Genomic DNA, 19,012 nt, shown 5'->3' on the forward strand with positions numbered 1-19,012 from the left:
GAAATTATACAGCACAGCAGTGAACAGACTGGTTTGCCAAGATGGTAGAGGAATGACATATACAAAGATTAAGTGAAAGATCAAGTTGGGAACCTAAGTTAGGACCACTGCAGAAGGTTATTTGAGTTGGAGTAAAGGTTGGTGGAGGAAAGGGTACAGAATTAGTTGGAAGTAGGGGTAGTGGACACATACCATGTATATTAAGCTATATGACAGACACTTTACAGACATTATCCAAAGCAGAAATTCGCATGTGCTGGTCCATGGGATTTAGAATCACCTGAGTCACTTGTTAAAATCTGAGATGCCTGGGCCCCAGACCTACTAAATCAAAATCTATGAGAGTGAGAATCTGTGTTTTTAGTAAGCTCCTTTGTGATTATCATGTGAACCAGGCTTGGGAACATCAGTGTAAGCTTAATTTCATGTAGTGTAATCAGAGTTGTACTACTGGAAGATTATAAACTGGGAGCAGCCAATGGAATGATGTGCACATGAGAGACTAGAAATGAGAAGACCGGTTAGGCACACATGTAGCTGTTCAGTGGAGTGTTAACTACGTTCATGACAATTGGAATAGACAGAATCAAAAGATGTTGAATTATGATAATGCAGATTTATGCAGAAGAGAAATTTAAGAAAATCAGGCAGAACTATCTCCACTTTAAATAGATCAATTTATATACATTAGTATTGATTAAATAGATTTGAATTTTAACTCTTTGAGAAAACCAAACAAAATTTCAATGTTAATTCCAGTTCAGTTCTATTTGCCAAAAAAAACTACCATATATTTAATGGTTTAATAAAAATTAAACATTAGAAAGTAAAGAGCAATAAAATATTTAATAATTATTGTGCCTGTGATACTAGTGCTATTGCCTTTATTGTAATAACTAGATTTGCTATTTAAAAACTGAATGGTATCGTAATACATATTGATAAAATAGGATTATTACACTCTAGAGCAATAAAAACTAATTGACCTAAGACATATATTATTTATTTAGAAATAAATGTAGCTGCTTTCTCCCTAGTACAGATTTAGATTCATGGATTTTAAATTTACTACTGATGCTTTCAGAAACAAAAATTAAATTAATTGGACGGTTAGAGTTTTTGTTGTTGTTGTTTTAATTTCTGAAATGAGTGTGTTCTTTTCTTCTGCAGGAGACTTTTTCTTCATCCAAAACCTCAAGAACTTTATGTCTGTTTTCATGACTCAGTCACAGAAATTGCCATTGAAATAGCTTTTAAATTGTTCTTTGGGTTAACCTTGTAGCTGTGCTTTCTTGATGTGTAGAAACACGTGCACAGAGGATCAAACACTGTCAGAATTGCTGAAATCAATACACAAAGAGATGAAGTTTAGCTTCTTTTTACTTTTCAATATTGAACGTAATATTGTTAAGTATTGAGATGAAATGCTGTTGGATTTGATACATTAAATCTTAATGTAATATTGTAAGACTTTTGAGAATATACTTGATTAAAATATGAAAGAAGGGATTGTTAACTTATTGCTATTTTGGTATATAATGTTAATTTATTGACTAGTTTGAAATAATGTGAAGTGTTTTTTATATAAGATTAATATAGGAAATGTTTATTCTTGAAAAATACCCAATTTGTTGTTTATTTTTCTCAAAACTCATACTGATATCTGGTGAAACAATTATGAAATTGGGAGGAGGTGACCAGGTACTGTAACTAAGTAGTGCTATGACCATGAGCAAGTTTTTGTACCTCTCTAAGCTCAGAGTTTTCATGTAAAATGAGATGAGTGCATTGAGGTTTCAAAAATACCTCTTAAGTAGAATGTGCTTTTATTTTATTTTAGTTTTAGTTCTGGGTACATGTGCAGGATGTGCAGGTTTGTTACATAGGTAAACATGTGCCATGGCGGTTTGCTCCACCTATCAACCCATCACCTAGGTATTAAGCCTAGCATGCATTAGCTATTTTTCCTAATACCCTCCCTACCTCCACAACAGGCCCCTTTGTCCATGTGTTCTCGTGGTCAGCTCCCACTTATAAGTGAGAACCTACAGTGTTTGGTTTTCTGTTCCTGCATTAGTTTGCTGAGGATAATGGCTTCCAGCTTCATCCGTGTCCCTGCAAAGGACATGATCTCATTCCTTTTTGTGGCTGCATAGTATTCCATGGTGTATATGTACCACATTTTCTTTATCCAGTCTATCACTGATGGGCATTTGGGTTGATTCCATGTCTTTGCTATTGTAAATAGTGCTTCAATGAACATATGTGTGCATGTATATTTGTAATTGAATGATTTATATTCCTTTGGGTATAAACCCAGTAATGGGATTGCTGGGTCAAATGGCATTTACGGTTCTAGATCTTTAAAGAATCACCACACTGTCTTCCACAATGGTTGAACTAATTTACATTCCCACCAACAGTGTAAAAGCATTCCTATTTCCTCACAGCCTTGCCAGCATCTGTTATTTCTTGACTTTTTAATAATGGCCACTCTGACTGGTGTGAGATGATATCTCATTGTGGTTTTGATTTGCGTTTCTCTAATAATCAGTGATATTGAGCTTTTTTTCATATGTTTGTTGGCAGCATGAATGTCTTCTTTTGAGAAGTGTCTGTTCGTGTCGTTTGCCCAGTTTTTAATGTGGTTCTTTTTTTTTCTTGTAAATTTGTTTTCTTTGTAGATTCTGGATATCAGATCACTGTTGGATGGATAGATTGCCAAAATTTTCTCCCACTCTGTAGGTTGCCTGTTCATTCTGATGATAGTTTCTTTTGCTGTGCAGAAGGTCTTTAGTTTAACTAGATCCCATTTGTCAAGTTTTGCTTTTGTTGCAGTTGCTTTTGTGATTTCTTCGTGAAATCTTTGCCCACGCCCATGTCTTAAATGGTATTGCCTAGATTTTCTTCTAGGGATTTTATAGTTTTGGGCTTTACATTTAAGCCTTTATTCTATCTTAATTTTTTGTATAAGTTGTGAGGAATGGGTCCAGTTTCAATTTTCTGCATATGGATAGCCAGTTCTCCCAGCACCATTTATTAAATAAGGAATCCTTTTCCCCATTGCTTGTTTTTCTCAGGTTTGTTGAAGATCAGATGGTTGTAGATGTGCAATCTTATTTCCGAGTTATCTATTCTATTCCACTGGTCTATGTGTCAGTTTTTATACCAGTACCATGCTGTTTTGGTTATTGTACCCTTACAGTACAGTTTGAAGTTTGGTAGTATGATGCCTCCAGCTTTGGTCTTTTGGCTTAGGATTGCCTTGGCTATACAGGCTCTTTTTTTGGTTCCATATAAATTTTAAAATCGTTTTTTCTAATTCTGTGAAGAATATCAATGGTAGTTTAATGGGAATAACATTGACTCTATAAATTACTTTGGGCAGTATGGCTATTTTCATGATATTGATTCTTCCTGTCTGTGAGCATGGAATATTTTTCCATTTGTTTATGTCCTCTCTGGTTTCCTTGAGCAGTGGTTTGTAGTTCTCCTTGAAGAGGTCCTTCACTTCCCTTGTTAGCTGTATTCCTCGGTATTTTATTCTCTTTGAAGCAATTGGGAGTAGGAGTTCATTCATGATTTGGATCTCTGCTTGCCTGTTGTTGGTGTATAGGAATGCTGGTGACTTCTGCACAATGATTTTGTATCTTGAGACTTTGCTGAAGTTGCTTATCAGCTTAAGAAGCTTTTGGGCTGAGACAATGGGGTTTTCTAGATATAGGATAATGTCCTCTGCAAACAAAGACATTTTGACTTCCTCTCTTCCTGTTTGAATACCCTTTATTTCTTTCTCTTGCCTGATTGCCCTGGCCAGAACTTCCAGTACTATGTTGAATAGTGGTGAGAGAGGGCATCCTTGTCTTGTGCTGGTTTTCAAAGGGAGTGCTTCCAGCTTTTGCCCATTCAGTATGATATTGGCTGTGAGTCTGTCATAAATGGCTCTTATTATTTTGAAGTATGTTCCTTCAATACCTAGTTTATTGAGAGTTTTTAACATGAAAGGATGTTGAATTTTATTGAAGGCCTTTTCTGCATCTATTGAGATAATCATGTGGTCTTTGTCTTTAGTTCTGTTTGTGTGATGAACTACATTTATTGATTTGCATATGTTGAACCAGCCTCACATCCTGGGAATGAAGCCAACTTGATCGTGGTGGATAAGCTTTTTGATGTGCTGCTGGATTCAGTTTGCCAGTATTTTATTGAGAATTTTTGCATTGATGTTCATCAGGGATATTGGCCTGAAATTTTCTTTTTTTGTTCTATCTCTGCCAGGTTTTGATATCAGGATGATGCTGGCCTCATAGAATGAGTTAGGGAGGAGTCTCTCCTTTTCATTTGTTTGGAATAGTTCCAGAAGAAGTGGTATCAGCTTCTCTTTGTATTTCTGGTAGAATTCAGCTGTAGATCCATCCGGTCCTGGGCTTTTTTTGGTTGGTAGCCTGTTAATTACTGCCTCAATTTCAGAACTTTTATTGGTCTATTCAGTGATTTAACTGCTTCCTGGTTCAGTCTTGGGAGGGTGTATGTGTCCAGGAATTTATCCATTTCTTCTAGATTTTCGAGTTTATTTGCACAGAGCTGTTATGGTATTCTCTGATGGTTGTTTATATTTCCGTGGGATCAGTGGTAATATCCCCTTTATCATTTTTTACTGTGTCTGATTCTTCTCTCTTCTCCTTTATTAGTCTGGCTAATGGTCTATTTTGTTAAACTTTTGGAAAAAAAAAAAAAAAACCCCAGCCCCTGGATTCATTTATTTTTTGAAGGGTTTTTCATGTCTCCAGCTCCTTCATTTCCACTCTGATTTTTGTTATTTTTTGTCTTCTGCTGGCTTTTGGGTTTGTTTGCTCTTGGTTCACTAGTTCTTTTAGTTGTGATACTAGGGTGTCAATTTGAGATCTTTCTAGCTTTTTGATGTGGACATTTAGTGCTATAAATTTCCCTCTTAACACTGCTTTAGCTGTGCCCCAGAGATTCTAGTACATTGTCTCTTTGTTTTCATTGGTTTCAAAGAACTTCTTGATTTCTCTCTTAATTTCGTTATTTACCCAGGAGTCATTCAGGAGCAGGTTATTCAATTTCCATGTAGTTGTGTGGTTTTGAGTGACTTTCTTACCTTGAGTTCCAATTTGATTGCGCTGTGATCTGAGAGACTGTTTGTTATTACTTCAGTTCTTTAGCATTTGCTGAGGAGTGATTTACTTCTAATTGTGTGATCAATTTTAGAGTAAGTACCATGTGGCACTGAGAAGAATATATATTCTGTTGTTTGGGGGTGGAAAGATCTGTAGATATTTATCAAGTCCCACTTGATCCAGAGCTGAGGTCAAGTCCTGAATATCTTTGTTAATTTTCTGTCTCAATGATCTAATATTGACAGTGGGGTGTTAAAGTCTCCCACTATTATTGTGTGGAAATCTAAGTCTCTTTGTGGGTCTCTAAGAACTTGTTTTATGAATCTGAGTGCTCCTATATTAGGTGCATATATATTTAGGATAGTTAGCTCTTCTTGTTGAATTGACCCCTTTACCAGTATGTAATGCCTTTGTCTTTTTTTCAATCTTTGTTTGTTTAAAGTCTTTGTCAGAAACTAGGATTGCAGCCTCTCCTTTTTTCTGTTTTCCTTTTGCTTGGTAGATTTTCCTCCATCCTTTATTTTGAGTCTATGTGTGTCCTTACGTGTGAGATGGGTCTCTTGAATACAGCACACTGATGGATTTGACTCTTTATCCAGCTTGCCTTCTGCATCTTTTGTTTGGGGCATTTAATGCATTTACATTTAAGGTCAATATTGTTATGTGTGAATTTTATCCTGACATCATGATGCTAGTTGGTTATTTTGCAGACTTGTTTATGTTTTTGCTTCATAGTGTTACTGATCTGTGTATTTCAATGTGTTTTTTGTAGTGGCTGGTAACAGCTTTTCCTTTCCATATTGAGTGCTTCCTTCAGGAGCACTTGCAAGGCAGGCCTGGTGGTGACGAATTCCCTCAGCACTTGCTTGTCTGAAAAAGATTTTATTTCTCCTTCACTTATGAAGCTTAGTTCAGCCAGATATGAAATTCTAGGTTGGAAATTCTTTTCTTTAAGAATGTTGAAAATTGGCCCCCAACCTCTTCCGGCTTATAAGGTTTCTGCTGAGAAGTCTGCTGTTAGTCTGATGGGCTTCCCTTTATAAGTGACCTGGCCTATCTCTCTGACTGCCCTTAACATTTTTTCCTTCATTTCAGTCTTGGAGAATCTGATGATTATGTGTCTTGGGGTTGATCTCATGGAGTATTGTATTGTATTGTATTGGGGTTCTCTGGATTTCCTGAATTTGAATGTTGACCTGTCTTGCTAGGTTGAAGAAGTTTTCCTGGATGATATCCACAAGTGTGTTTTCCAACTTGGTTCCATTCTTCTGTCTCTTTCAGGTATATCTATCAGTTGTAGGTTCAGTCTTTTAACATAACCCCATAGTTTTCAGAGGTTTTGTTCGTTCCTTTTCATACTTTTTTCTCTAATCTTGTCTGCCTGCCTTATTTCAGCAAGATAGTCTTCAAACTCTGATCTCCTTTCTTCCACTTAGTCTATTCGGTTATGGATACTTGTGTTTGCATTATAAAGTTCTCGTGTTTTGCAGCTCCATCAGATCATTTACGTTCCTCTCCAAACTGGTTATTCTATTTAACATCTCCTATAATGTTTTATCATGGTTCTTAGCTTCTTTGCGGTGAGTTAGAACATATTCCCTTAGCTTGGTGAAGTTCGTTATTTCCCATCTTGGATGGATGATTGACATTCATCCATCTCAGCCTCAGCCCAGTTCTGTGTCCTTGCTAGAGACATGTTGCAATCTTTTGGAGGAGAAAAGGCACTCTGGCTTTCTGAGTTTTCTGTATCCTTGCATTCTTTCTCATCTTCATGGGTTTATCTACCTTTGATGTTTGAGGCTGCTGACTTTTGGATGGGGTTTTTGTGGTGTCTTTTTTGTTGATGTTGTTGCGTTCTGTTTTTCTTTTAGCAGTCAGGCCCCTCTTCTGTAGGGCTGCTGCAGTTTGCCTGGGGTCCACTCTAGTCCCTATTCGCCTGGGTCTCTCATCTCCCTGGAGATATCACCAGCAGAGGCTGCAGACCAGCAAAGATGGCAGCCTGCTCCTTCCTCTGGGAGCTCTGTTCCAGAGGGGCACTGCCTGATGCTACATGGAATGCTCCTGTATGAAGTGTCTGGAGACTCCTGTTGGGAGGTCTCAGTCAGGAGGAGTGGGGTCAGAGAACCACTTAAATAAGCAGTCTGTCTGCCTCTTGACAGGGTGGGTGTGCGACACCGTGGGGAATCCCCCTCATCTGGGCTGCCTTGACTCTCCAGAGCCAGCAGGCAGAGAAGACTAAGATCACTGATCCATGATACTGCAGCCGTCCTTCCTCCTAGGGGCTCCTCTCAGGATTATCAGTGTTTTGTCCATAAAACCCTGGCTGGGGATGCTGAGATTCCCACAGGGAGGCCCTGTCCAGTGAAGAGGAGTGAATCTGGGTTCCACCCCATCTCGCTGGTGCTAGCAGCAAGGGAAAGTGGCCAATTGGAGCCACAGTGATGGCAGCCTCCCCTCCCTTCTCCCCCATCTCCTTTCCCACTTCCAGAACTCAGTCTTAGGCAGTTTCTAGCTGGTGGGGGAGGATTACAAGCCAGTGGTTTTAGCTTATGGAGTTTTGTGAGAGCAAGGCTGCTTGGCTCCCTAGCTTCAGCCCCTTCCCCATGAGAGTGGACAGATCTCCTGCCTCACGGGAGTTCCCAGAGCCAGAGTATGCAAATACTCCAGTGTCTCAGTGCCTGCTCAAAGCGGCTGCCCACCCAAGCACAGATTTGTGCTTGGGACCCAAAGCTCTGGTAGCATTGGCTCAGGAGGGAACCTCCTGATCTACAGGTTGCAAGGATCTGTGGGAAAAGCCTGGTTTTCAGGGAGGGGAAGCAAAATCCTTCACCGTCTCCCTTGGCTGGAGGAGGGAGTTCACTTTGCTGCGTGCAGCTCCTGGATGGGATCTTGCTCCACCCTGTTTTTGCTCGCTCTCTGTGGGTCATGCCAGCCACCTAGCAGTCCCAATAAGAGAACTTCGGTACCTCAACTGAAGATGCAGAGTTTACTCACAGTTTTCTTCCTTCTTGGTGGGAGCTGCAGAGCAGAGCTGCCTCTCTTTGACCATCTTGGCTCTCTGTTCTACTTTTTTTTTTTTTTTTGCCTCTTGCATGTTGGTCACCTCCTAAATTAGTAATGTGTAAGTACTTATTCCTTATCAGATACTTTTCATTAATTTAACTATCCTAGTACATACCTCACTGTGGGGAAAGGGGAAAGATGAAAATTATACTTACTTTTTATTTATTTGATTCTCTTTAAGTTTCAGGTAAGCTCGATTTTGACTAGAATATATATATGTGTGTGTGTATATATGTGTATTTTTTAAAGTATTTGTCAACTTTCATTTTTTTTGTTTTTGTTAAAATACATTCAGCAGCTGGGCTTGGTGGCTCATGCCTGTAATCTCAACACTTTGGGAGGCTGAGGCAGGTGGATCGCTTGAGTCCAGGAGTTCAAGACCAGCCTGAGCAACATAGCAAAAATTCCATCTCCACAAAAAATACAAAAATTAGCCGGGTGTGGTAGCACTCTCTTTTAACAGTCCCAGATACCTGGGAGGCTGAGGTGGGAAGATCACCTGAGCTCAGTCGGTTGAGGCTGCAGTGAGCTATGATCATGCCACTGCACTCTAGCCTGGGCAACACAGTGAGACCCTGTCTCAAAAAAAAAAATCACATTCAAGTATATTTCACATGCATTTTATATACTTCATGAATTTCAGGAAAGCTGCATGTAAATCTTCTTTTAAAACTAAATCATGTTAAAGACACTGAAAAAGTTAACTAAAATTATATGGTGACTTCTTTTATAAAATACTAATTTTTGGCCGGGCACAGTGGTGGCTCACGCCTGTAATCCCAGCACTTTAGAAGGCCGAGGCGGGTGGATCATGAGGTCAGGAATTCGAGACCAGCCTGACCAACATGGTGAAACCCCATCTCTACTAAAAATACAAAAATTAGCTGGGCGTGGTGGTGTGCACCTGTAATCCTAGCTACCTAGGAGGCTGAGGCAGGAGAATCGCTTGAACCCAGGAAGCAGAGGTTGCAGTGAGTCAAGATCATGCCACTGCACTTCTGCCTGAGGAACAGAACGAGACTCCGTCTCAAAAAAAAAAAATACTAACTTTTATCTTAGAAATATAGATCATTATGCATTGGGTTTTTTCAAAGGGGGAACACTTTAGTGAACAATAGTTTACTTGACCTTTAGTTGGAAAAGAAAACTAATGGTGGAGAATTTTCTTTGGCTGTGAGAATTTGGTAGATTGAGAGGAAGTAAGAACATCAATACTGCATTTTTACTTGACATTTACCCTGTAGATCCTTCTAGAGGTTCAATGCCCCCAAGACATTCCAACACTGAGCTGTTTCTTCTCCAGGTCTTAAGCTTTGAAGACAAGCTATGCCAGCACATCTAAAATCGGTCTCTACATTTTTCCATCTTAAACATGAGCTGTCCAGCTTAGTCAAAACTAACTGCAAAACACTGGATGTACCATTTGAGTCACTTGGTCTTAAAAGAAACACTACTATCACTGTGTCATAGTTTGAGAGATTTTCACCTAAGCATTTAAGTTGCAAACCACTACATATTTGTCCCATTAGTGACTAGTGGGCCTTAATTTTGGCATTCAAATTAGGGTAAAAAACCTTGATTCTTGAAATGCTATAGAAAATAGCTTGAGGCCAGGCACAGTTGCTCACACCTGTAACTCCAGCACTTTGGAAGGCTGAGGCAGGCAGATCACTTGAGGTCAGGAGTTAGAAACCAGCCTGGTCAACATGGTGAAACCCTGTCTCTACTAAAAATATTAAAAAGAAAAAATTAGCCAGGCGTGGTGGCAGGTGCCTGAAGTCCCAGCTACTTGGGAGGCTGAGGCAGGAGAATCACTTGAAGCCAGGAAGCAGAGGCTGCAGTGAGCCTAGCTCATGCCACTGCCACTCCAGCCTGGGCAACAGAACAAGGCTCTGTTTAAAAAACAAAACTTGAAATATCCTCCCCTTAAGATCACAATATTGTCATATGCTACCATTTGACTCACAACTGCTGTCTTAGGACTGCTTATTTACATATATATGTATTAAGACACTTTGGTTAAAACAATTTATTAAATGTCTTAAATTTCTGGATATGTCCTTGAAAATACCATGAACTACTTCTAATACTGATAATTATGAATAAATGTAGCTGTTGATCGCCTCAGGTTTTCATACAAACTGAACTAAGATAGGGTTTTATCATAGGAGACTTTTTGTTTCATTTAATGAAATTTTGATGTGTTGAACTGCTTTCCTGGTATCAGAGAAACATGAGACCATCGCTCAATAATGGAAATAAAAAGGCAGAGCAGACTACTGATCTTAATAAAAGGAAAATTATTTGCTGTATCGTAGATGTGCAGTAATTTCCATGTTAAAGAGGCACTGCATTTTTAAGAAATAAAATCACACATCTTATTTTTTCATTTCTAAATGGATATTGAACTAAGCTCTGTAGGCAAACTTAGCTGCCTATTTTTCCAAATATGTATCAAACTGATTATGAGACAATAAAGTGCCTATTACTTTATTAAATAAAGGGGGACAGGATGACAGTGCAGATATCCTAGAAATATGCTTTAGAAGACATAGAAGCATTGGTAAATTGGATTTTATTAGTATCATGCAAATATTCCCTTCCACCAGCAACTATTAATGTGAAAAGCTATATATAGCTAGCATTTTTTAAAATATCAAATACTGTCTCATTATCATATGTTTTAGCCCCCCGAAATTACATTTTAGACTCTTACTTTCTCTCCCTCTCCCCTTTCTTTAGCTCTTGTTTTTGTCTTGCCAGAGAAGTGTACCTAGTAAGGGAATGTTTCTTATTTGTGCCAAGGAACTATTGATGATGCTTTATAACGGCAAGATAGTATTTTGTCACACCTGCTTTTTTATATTTCTAATACAAATGGGCAAAGCTGTAAAACCAATTTACTAGGTTTTTCTGCTTTGGACATTACTGTACATGTTAATTATCTCTAAACAGTGCCTGGCACATATTACATGCTATAAAAGTGTTAGCTACTACTGCTACCATTTATTATTATCATTATTAAATATCCATTGGTTGAAAAACCAAGTAGTCAGCTAAATGATACCTGCTGCTGTACAAAATGTTGGGGAAAAGCTGAGAAAATCATTTATCAATAAACAGTTTTCAGAACAAGAATTTATACTTCGGATATTTTTAAATTATTAAATGTTACTGAAACTTTATGCACCAAAACTGTATGAAATAATTTAATTTTGCAGAGTTGTGTTTCTATATTCTATGTAATTAAAGCTATTTTTATACTATATGATAGTTTTAAATAAAACTGGTTTGGAGGTTTGTTTGCAGTTGTATTGCCTTTTCATGCATTCATCCAACATGTATTTATTGCATTTCTACCCTGTGCCAAGCGCTGATGTGGAGGCAGAGGCTATAGCAATGAATAAAACAGCTAAAAATTCCTGCCCTCATGGAGTTTATGTTCCAATGGGAGAGGCATACCACAGACAAGATAAATAAGTAAAATATGTAAATGCTAAGAGAAAAAATCGTGAAGAAAGAAAAGGGGATATAAGATGTGGCAGACAGGGTGACCGAGGAAAGGGTTGCTGAGGTGACTGTAGGCCTGAAGTGAGGAAACTAATCATGCTGATTTCTCCGGAGAGCAAAGTGAACAGAACAAAGATCCAGAGACTCTACACTTTTAATATTAACATAAATCACTAGAATTTTTTTCCTTCCCTAATCAGTAGGTAAAATCAATGCAGTAAATTACTCATTTTCAGCTCCGACCTATTGAAGAGTTGATTCAGTGCTTTTAATAAGGTTAAAAAGCTATTGGGCGCTGTGACTCACTACTGTAATCCCAGCACTTTGAAAGGCTGAGGCGGAAGGACTGCTTGAGTCCATGAGTTCAAGACAAGCTTGGGCTTGTCTTGATAGGGAGACCCCATCTCCACAAAAAATTTAAAAAATTAGCTGGATATGGTGGTCTTTGCCTGTAGTCCTAGCTACTCGGGAGGCTGAGGTGGGAGAATCACATGAGCCCAGGAGTTCAAGGCTTCAGTGTGCCATGATCTTGCCACTGCACTCCTGACTGGGTGCAGAGTGAGACCCCATCTCAACAAAAAGTTTTTTAAAAGGTTACAAAGCTACATTTCTAAGTTGATATTTTCACTGTTGTCTGTCTTCTATCAATGAATACATGTCAGAAATAAGCTTGATATCATAAAGGAATATGATATAAACATTGTCAACTATCAAATCAAAAAGAGAAAATTGCCCTGGGGAGCAGCAGAACACTTCCTTTCTGTCCTCAGAGATGGTTCCTTTGACCTTTCTTGGATCTTAAAAAGACACTCTTACCTGTAGTGATTCAAGTAATTTCCCCCTTTAATTTCTCCCTATGTGCCTGCTAATGCTTCAAATTCCCTTGAAGGAGAATGAAACCTTTCATTTTTCAGGTGTTTGCTAATAAAAAGCCAATTGTTTATTGAATTTACAATGAATTTGACAAAGGATTTTGAAGTCAATGCAATGGAAAGACTTCCAATTTTGTTTAAGCCTAGGAATTAATTAATTAATTAATGCTTTAGACACATTAATCTGGCTGCTGCATGTGAAAGAGAGAAACAGAGATTCAAGTTGGAAAACCCAGTTAAGAGTTGAATAAGCCAGTCGGGCGCAGTGGCTCATGCGTGTAATCCCAGCGCTTTGGGAGGCCGAGGCGGGTGGATCGCTTGAGGTCAGGAGTTTGAGACCAGCCTGGCCAATATGGTGAAACCCTGTCTCCACTAAAAATACAAAACTTAGCTGGGTGTTGTGGTGGACGCCTGTAATCCCAGCTATTTGGGAGGCGGAGGCAGGAGAATTGCTTGAAACCCGGGTTTCAGTGAGCCAATATTGCACCACTGCATTCCAGCCTGGCCAACAGAGTGAGACTCTGTCTCAAAAAAAAAAAGTTGAATAAGCCACCATGGAAAGGAAGTAGCACCAAACATACGATATCAGTAGGACTTGCCAACTGATTTTATGTGAGGTAATCAAAATATTGACAACATTCCTGGTCTGGAATCCTTCTGACCTAAATGGTTTTTTACTAGTGACAAGTACTAGTAGAAGGGTTATAACACACTTAAGACAAAGGAAAAATTAGAACCTAACATTCAAAAAAAGCTAAAAACTCATCTCACATTTTATAGATGTAAGGCTCTGCAGGTCCTACAGAGTAAGAGGTGATAAGATGGGATCTCCATTTATTTCAAACCACCAAACGAGCTGTAAAAAGGGATATATTAAATGCTACTATAGAAGGATTTCCATGATATGTTAAGTGAAAAAAGTGAGGTGGAAGAAAAAGACAAACGTTATATACAGGCTAGACGTACGTCTACTGAGTATTTTTGTCAAAAGAAGTCAAACCTGAATCTGCCAACCTCCTCTAAATGAGTTCTCAAAGTGCAGTTTGGAAAACCCCTCTGTGTCACGGAGACAGGAACACCATGAGGTAAAAGGTATTTTCTTAAATGATACTATTATGTGCCTTTTTCACTTTCATTCTGTCCTGAATAAACAGTGGAGTTTTCCAGTGGCTACATGTGTGATATCGCAACAGACTGAATGCAAAAGCAGTAATGTGAATCTAGCTGTCTTTTATTAAGCCAGACATTAGAGATTCAAAAATATAAAACAATACTATTTTTCTACTACATTTTTTATTTAAAAGTCTTATGTATGCTATCCTGTAATGGATTATTTTTATTTTAAATGAATTAAATGTTTTTAAATTGTGTTTTAATTTCTGCGTGGTAAATGCCAATATACATAATAAAAACAGAAGCTTCATTGTGTCTTCAATAATTTTTTTAAGAGACAGCGTCCTGCTCTGTTGCCCAGGCTGGAGTGCAGTGGTGAGATCATAACTCGCTGCAGCCTACAACTCCCGGGCTCAAGCAATTCTCCCGTCTCAGCCTCCTAAGTAGCTATACTTAGGACTACAGGCTTGTGCAGCTACGCCCAGCTATTTTTTTTTTTTGTAAAGGAGGGGTCTCACTATGTTGCCCAGGCTGGACTTGGCCCAAAGTTTTGGGATTACTGGTACCTGGCCTTCAATAATTTTTCAGAGTGAAAAAGAGGGGTCCTGCAATCGAAAAGTTTGTGAACTACTCTTCTAGATAGGTCATTGGCCCTCAACCCTAGAATTAGAATTACTTCAAACATTATAATTACCTGGAGAATTTAAATACTGATGCCAGGCCTCACTTCTAGACGTTCTGATGTAATGTGCAGGGCCTAATCCCAAACATCAATTTGAAAAACAAAACAAAACACCCCTCATCCCCTTGAATGTGCAGTCTGGATTGAGAACCACTGCTCTGGATATTATCAATTTAAATACAATATGAAAAAGAGGAACATGTATTATGCTATGGGGGCACAATCATCAAAACGACACAGAAAGTGACTAGACAAAGGATCCCTGCTTAATTAAAGGAACGGATTAAAGCAATTTCCAAGGGAATTTGAAGCATTAACAGGCACATAGGGTGCAATTTAAGGGGAACATCACTTGAATCACACAAAAGATAAGACTGTCTTTTTTTAAGATGCCAAGAAAGGTCAAAGGAACCATCTCTGGTCAAAGAAAACGTAACGGATCAAAGCGATTAAGAAAGCAAAGAGGGTAACACTAGGAACTAAAACTAAATTCTGATAATCTCACATTGCTGCCGTCACCGCGCATCCGGGAGCCACGTGTCAGGAGTCACGTGTCAGGCGTCACGTGTCAGGCGCCTGGTGGCTGGAGGCCGTTGGAGCGCCTGCGCAGCTTTTCCACACGCCCCACGCCGGCGCGGCGCTCTCCCAGCGTCCCAAGAGCCACTTTCTCGCCAGGACGATGCTACAGCGGTTTTCCGCCTCCCTTCATCGTCACTCCCGTACTCATTTTTAGCCACTGCTGCCGGTTTTTATATCCTTCTCCATCATGCATCGTGAGCCTGCGAAGAAGAAGGCAGAAAAGCGGCTGTTTGACGCCTCGTCCTTCGGGAAGGACCTTCTGGCCGGCGGAGTCGCGGCAGCTGTGTCCAAGACAGCGGTGGCGCCCATCGAGCGAGTGAAGCTGCTGCTGCAGGTGCAGGCGTCGTCGAAGCAGATCAGCCCCGAGGCGCGGTACAAAGGCATGGTGGACTGCCTGGTGCGGATTCCTCGCGAGCAGGGTGCGTAAAAGCAGGCTGCCCCATGAGCCTCTCCCGGCGCCCCCGTCAGCTTCCCAGAGAAGAGGGGTGGCTGGGAGGGGCATGATTGTGGGCCCCACAACCACGGCTACAGCTGTCGGTGATGAATTTGCTTCTTACCCTTCCAGAATTTAGTTTCTCAACCTAACAGGCTCTGCTTTCCCAGGGCCGCGTTGGTCCTGACCAAGTCCTGGTACCGGGGAGACCACTGCCTTTTCTTTCTCTAAATCTGCTGCAGTGCGATTTACACCTTGTGCACCTGTGCCAGGTCCAGAAGGCAAGTGGTTTACCTCCCAGGATTGAGGGAGATGCCATTAGGCACTCTGCTATAACTAGTGCTACAAGTTGCTTAAATATTTGTTGGTATAATCACCCCACTGTGCTCCAGCATGGGCGACAGAGCGAGAACTTGTGTCAAAATCTATATGTATATTTGTTGAAATACTATGTCTAAGAGAAGTACAAATATGGGAGCACTAGGGCTTCCCAGAACTCTGAAACCTATTAGTGAAAAGAGGTTCTGCTTATTCTACTGAAGACCAAGGGGGCACTTCGTTCTGCCCAAAATTCAAGGGGGCGCTAAAAAAAAAAACAAAAAAGAAAACAAACAAACAAAAACAAAACCCAACCCTCAGTCATCAAGATAAAAAGTATTTTAAGGCAGGCGCGGTGGCTCACGCCTATAATCCTAGCACTTTGGAAGGCCGAGGCGGGCGGATCACTTGAGCTCGAGCTCAGGAGTTCTAGACGACCCTGGCTAACATGGCGAAACCCAGTCTCTACTAAATATACAAAAATTAGCCGGGCGTGGTGGCGCACGCCTGCAGTCCCAGCAACTTGGGGGACCCCGATGCGGGGGTTTCAGGGAGCCCAGATCGCGCCACTGCACTCCAGCCTGGATGGAGTGAGACCCTGTCTCAAAAAAACAAAACTTTAGGGTCCTTCCGTTTCCGAAGCCCCTCTCTTTCACTAGAGAGAGAGCTATTCTCCTTCCTCTTTATTTTTTCTATTAAACCTCCACTCCTAAAAACAGAAAAAAAAAACTTTAAACTATTTTAATGCAATCTTTTAAAAATCAAGTCATGCAAAAAAATTAATAACGAACACAATATATACAAGTTTAAAATAAAGATGGGATCGGTATTACCAGTTTTTCTTTTTGCATCAAGTGCTGTCCTTATTTAAAATTTCATTTTTGTTCATCATGGATTTTTTCTATTAATATTGGAATGATTTAAAGAAATAACGAAAGTGCTTTGTGAACCATTGCTGCAAAATGGCTCCCAAGTTAGCTAAAGGGATAAGTTTATCAGATATTTTATATAATCCACCCATATAGTTGGATTCAATAGAAAAATCTGTATGATCTTTTAAAAAGAAATAGACTTACTTATGTGTATTCTCAAGAAATGAAGTGGCTTCAACTCCAGTGCAGACCTTTCTTTTAGTCCTGTTCTAGGGCCAGATACTGTCCCATTTAAGAAAGCACCTTGTACCCTAGGAATGCTAGGGATGTGGTTACAACTCTTCCAGACCTGTGGCGTGGAGTATATGGGGTGAGGGGTAGAAACTTAATGCATCATCTGGGAGCTAAGCTCAGGTCTTTCATAGTTTGCCTCTCTCCACTCATTCATTTAATTAAAGCAAGCTTCTCATTTCCCGCAAGATTTTTTCAGGAAAAGCAAGGAAAAGTCTCTTCTTCGTTTATATTCTAAGACTTCTGAAGAGAAGTAGGGGCCTCTCTATTACTAGCTTTTCTGCTTCAAATATTTTGTCAGGTAAAATGAAGTATTCTGGTCAGATAGGGCTGACTAGTGCTAATTTATTTCATATTTTTAATGTTTTTCACAATATTTAAACCTAAACGTATTCAATATGGCCCTTGTAAGTTGATATCATTCTCAAATGTATCCTGGTCCCTGCTTTAAGTTCCAAGATGAGAGGATCATAAGTAGAACTTGAAGATGTTTTCTATTATATATAAAGCTTTATGATATACCATGGTGTATCCTATGCTAAGAGATCAGTAATTTACAACAAGGATACTATTGCCATCTAGAGGCAATTTTGGAAACTTGTGGGGCAATTTTTTTTATTTAGCACAAAGATAGAGGGGTGTAAACCTACATTACAATGGTATGAAAGGCAAGGGCCAGGAATGTTAAACGTCCTGCTGCTATATCCATGATGAAGATTTATCCCACAACCTGAATGACTTTTAGATCTCCCCTTCGATTTTCGTGTAGCAGTGAAACCTGTTTATGATTCTCTAAGCCTAGAAATAACTTAACTCTGATTTACTTATAAACACACATGGTCTGGGTCATGATTTTAGTATACACTGATTCCAGTAATGCAGCTACCATATAAGGAAGTAGAAGAAAAGATTGTACTTTCTTCTGTTCAGAAGTTTACTAAGGGTTGTTCATCATTGCAGAAACTCATGTCAGCAACTCTGCTTATAGTATTTGGTCATCATTTATACAGGTTGAGTATCCGAAAAGCTTGGAACCAAAAGTTGTGGAATTTTTTATTTTTTCAGATTTTAGAATATTCTCATTATATTTACCACATGAGCATCCCTAATCTAAAATCCAAAATGCTCTAATAAGCATTTCCTTTGCCCATCATGTCAGTGCTCAAAAAGTTTCAGATTTTGGAGAATTTTGGATTTTTGGATTAGTGATGCCCAACCTGTATCATCTGTATTTGTAGCTATTGAATCTATGATGATTGTATGTATACTTGTACACATATTTATTTGATGTATTTCAAAATGTCAATATGCGGTTAATTACAACTGAATCGTTATAAGTAGAGGCAAGCTTGACTATTATATTTTTGGTATGGTCATGACCTACCAACTTCCTTATTTTAAAACATAAATTTCTTGCAATTTGCCTTCTCTTTCTTTTTTGAAAGTCAGGACACATGCACATCTTACGTGTCCTGAAGATTGTTTTTATGTTTTCTCTAATTTTATTCACAACTTTTCGTTTCTTTAGGCCGTGTGAAATGAGCTGGAGAAAGAGACATGAACACAGAATGCACAACTAGATGCTCTCTAGTTTCTTACCTTATCTCTGCTTTCTTTCCATTACAAGGATAGATCTCTGCATTCTTGCCTTGAATATAGCTTTAAATATCACTTTGAGTGTTTTTGACACTTTTTATAAGCTTTTCTTGGCTTATGAAACTTCTGGATTTATCCTTACTTTGTTCTTAAAGATTTATTATATTATTTAGTTGGTTTTATCACCTTCCAACTTTGTATGTGTACTTTTATTTAACACTGTTTAAACCTTTATTATGCAAATAATGCATAATTATTGTAGAAAATTAGAAAATATAAAGAAGCAAAAAGTAATATCACTGCTAAAGTCACCACAGTTAACATTTTGGTTTTTCACTGAGCAAAATATGCATATGTAAATAGGTGTTTAATCAAAGGAACTGTCTTATTAGTATATTGTAAATGTAGCCTTTTAAAGAACTGATCTTCTGGGTGTGGTGGCTCATGCCTGTAATCCCAGCACTTTGGGAGGCAGAGGTGGGCAGATCACTTGAGGCCAGGAGTTCAAGACCAGCCTCGCCAACATGGTGAAACCCTGTCTC

The 19,012-nt window shown here is 39.2% G+C and overlaps 2 protein-coding genes across 7 annotated transcripts in view; both read left to right on the plus strand.

Annotated features, from left to right (window-relative positions):
- Positions 1–11,512, plus strand: part of INTU (inturned planar cell polarity protein) — a 92,876-nt gene extending 81,364 nt beyond the window's left edge. For 5 of the 6 annotated variants that reach the window (XM_058436736.1, XM_058436735.1, XM_058436737.1 and 2 more), the window contains one exon: positions 1,171–1,501. In XM_058436736.1, the coding sequence (XP_058292719.1) occupies positions 1,171–1,282 (112 nt within the window). In that variant the 3' untranslated portion in view covers positions 1,283–1,501. Of the gene's footprint in view, positions 1–1,170 lie in introns of all 6 variants that reach the window. The other variant, XM_032146981.2, reaches the window with a different exon arrangement.
- Positions 11,513–14,975: 3,463 nt separating this feature from the next.
- The window catches only part of SLC25A31 (solute carrier family 25 member 31), a 46,728-nt gene continuing 42,691 nt past the window's right edge, over positions 14,976–19,012 (plus strand). Inside the window, exon 1 of the mRNA XM_032147099.2 lies at positions 14,976–15,379. Coding sequence (XP_032002990.1) covers positions 15,148–15,379 — 232 coding nt within the window. The 5' untranslated portion in view covers positions 14,976–15,147. The remainder of the gene's footprint in view (positions 15,380–19,012) is intronic.

The sequence above is a fragment of the Hylobates moloch genome, unplaced genomic scaffold (assembly GCF_009828535.3).
Source record: "Hylobates moloch isolate HMO894 unplaced genomic scaffold, HMol_V3 SCAFFOLD_3, whole genome shotgun sequence".
NCBI classification, from domain to species: domain Eukaryota; kingdom Metazoa; phylum Chordata; class Mammalia; order Primates; family Hylobatidae; genus Hylobates; species Hylobates moloch.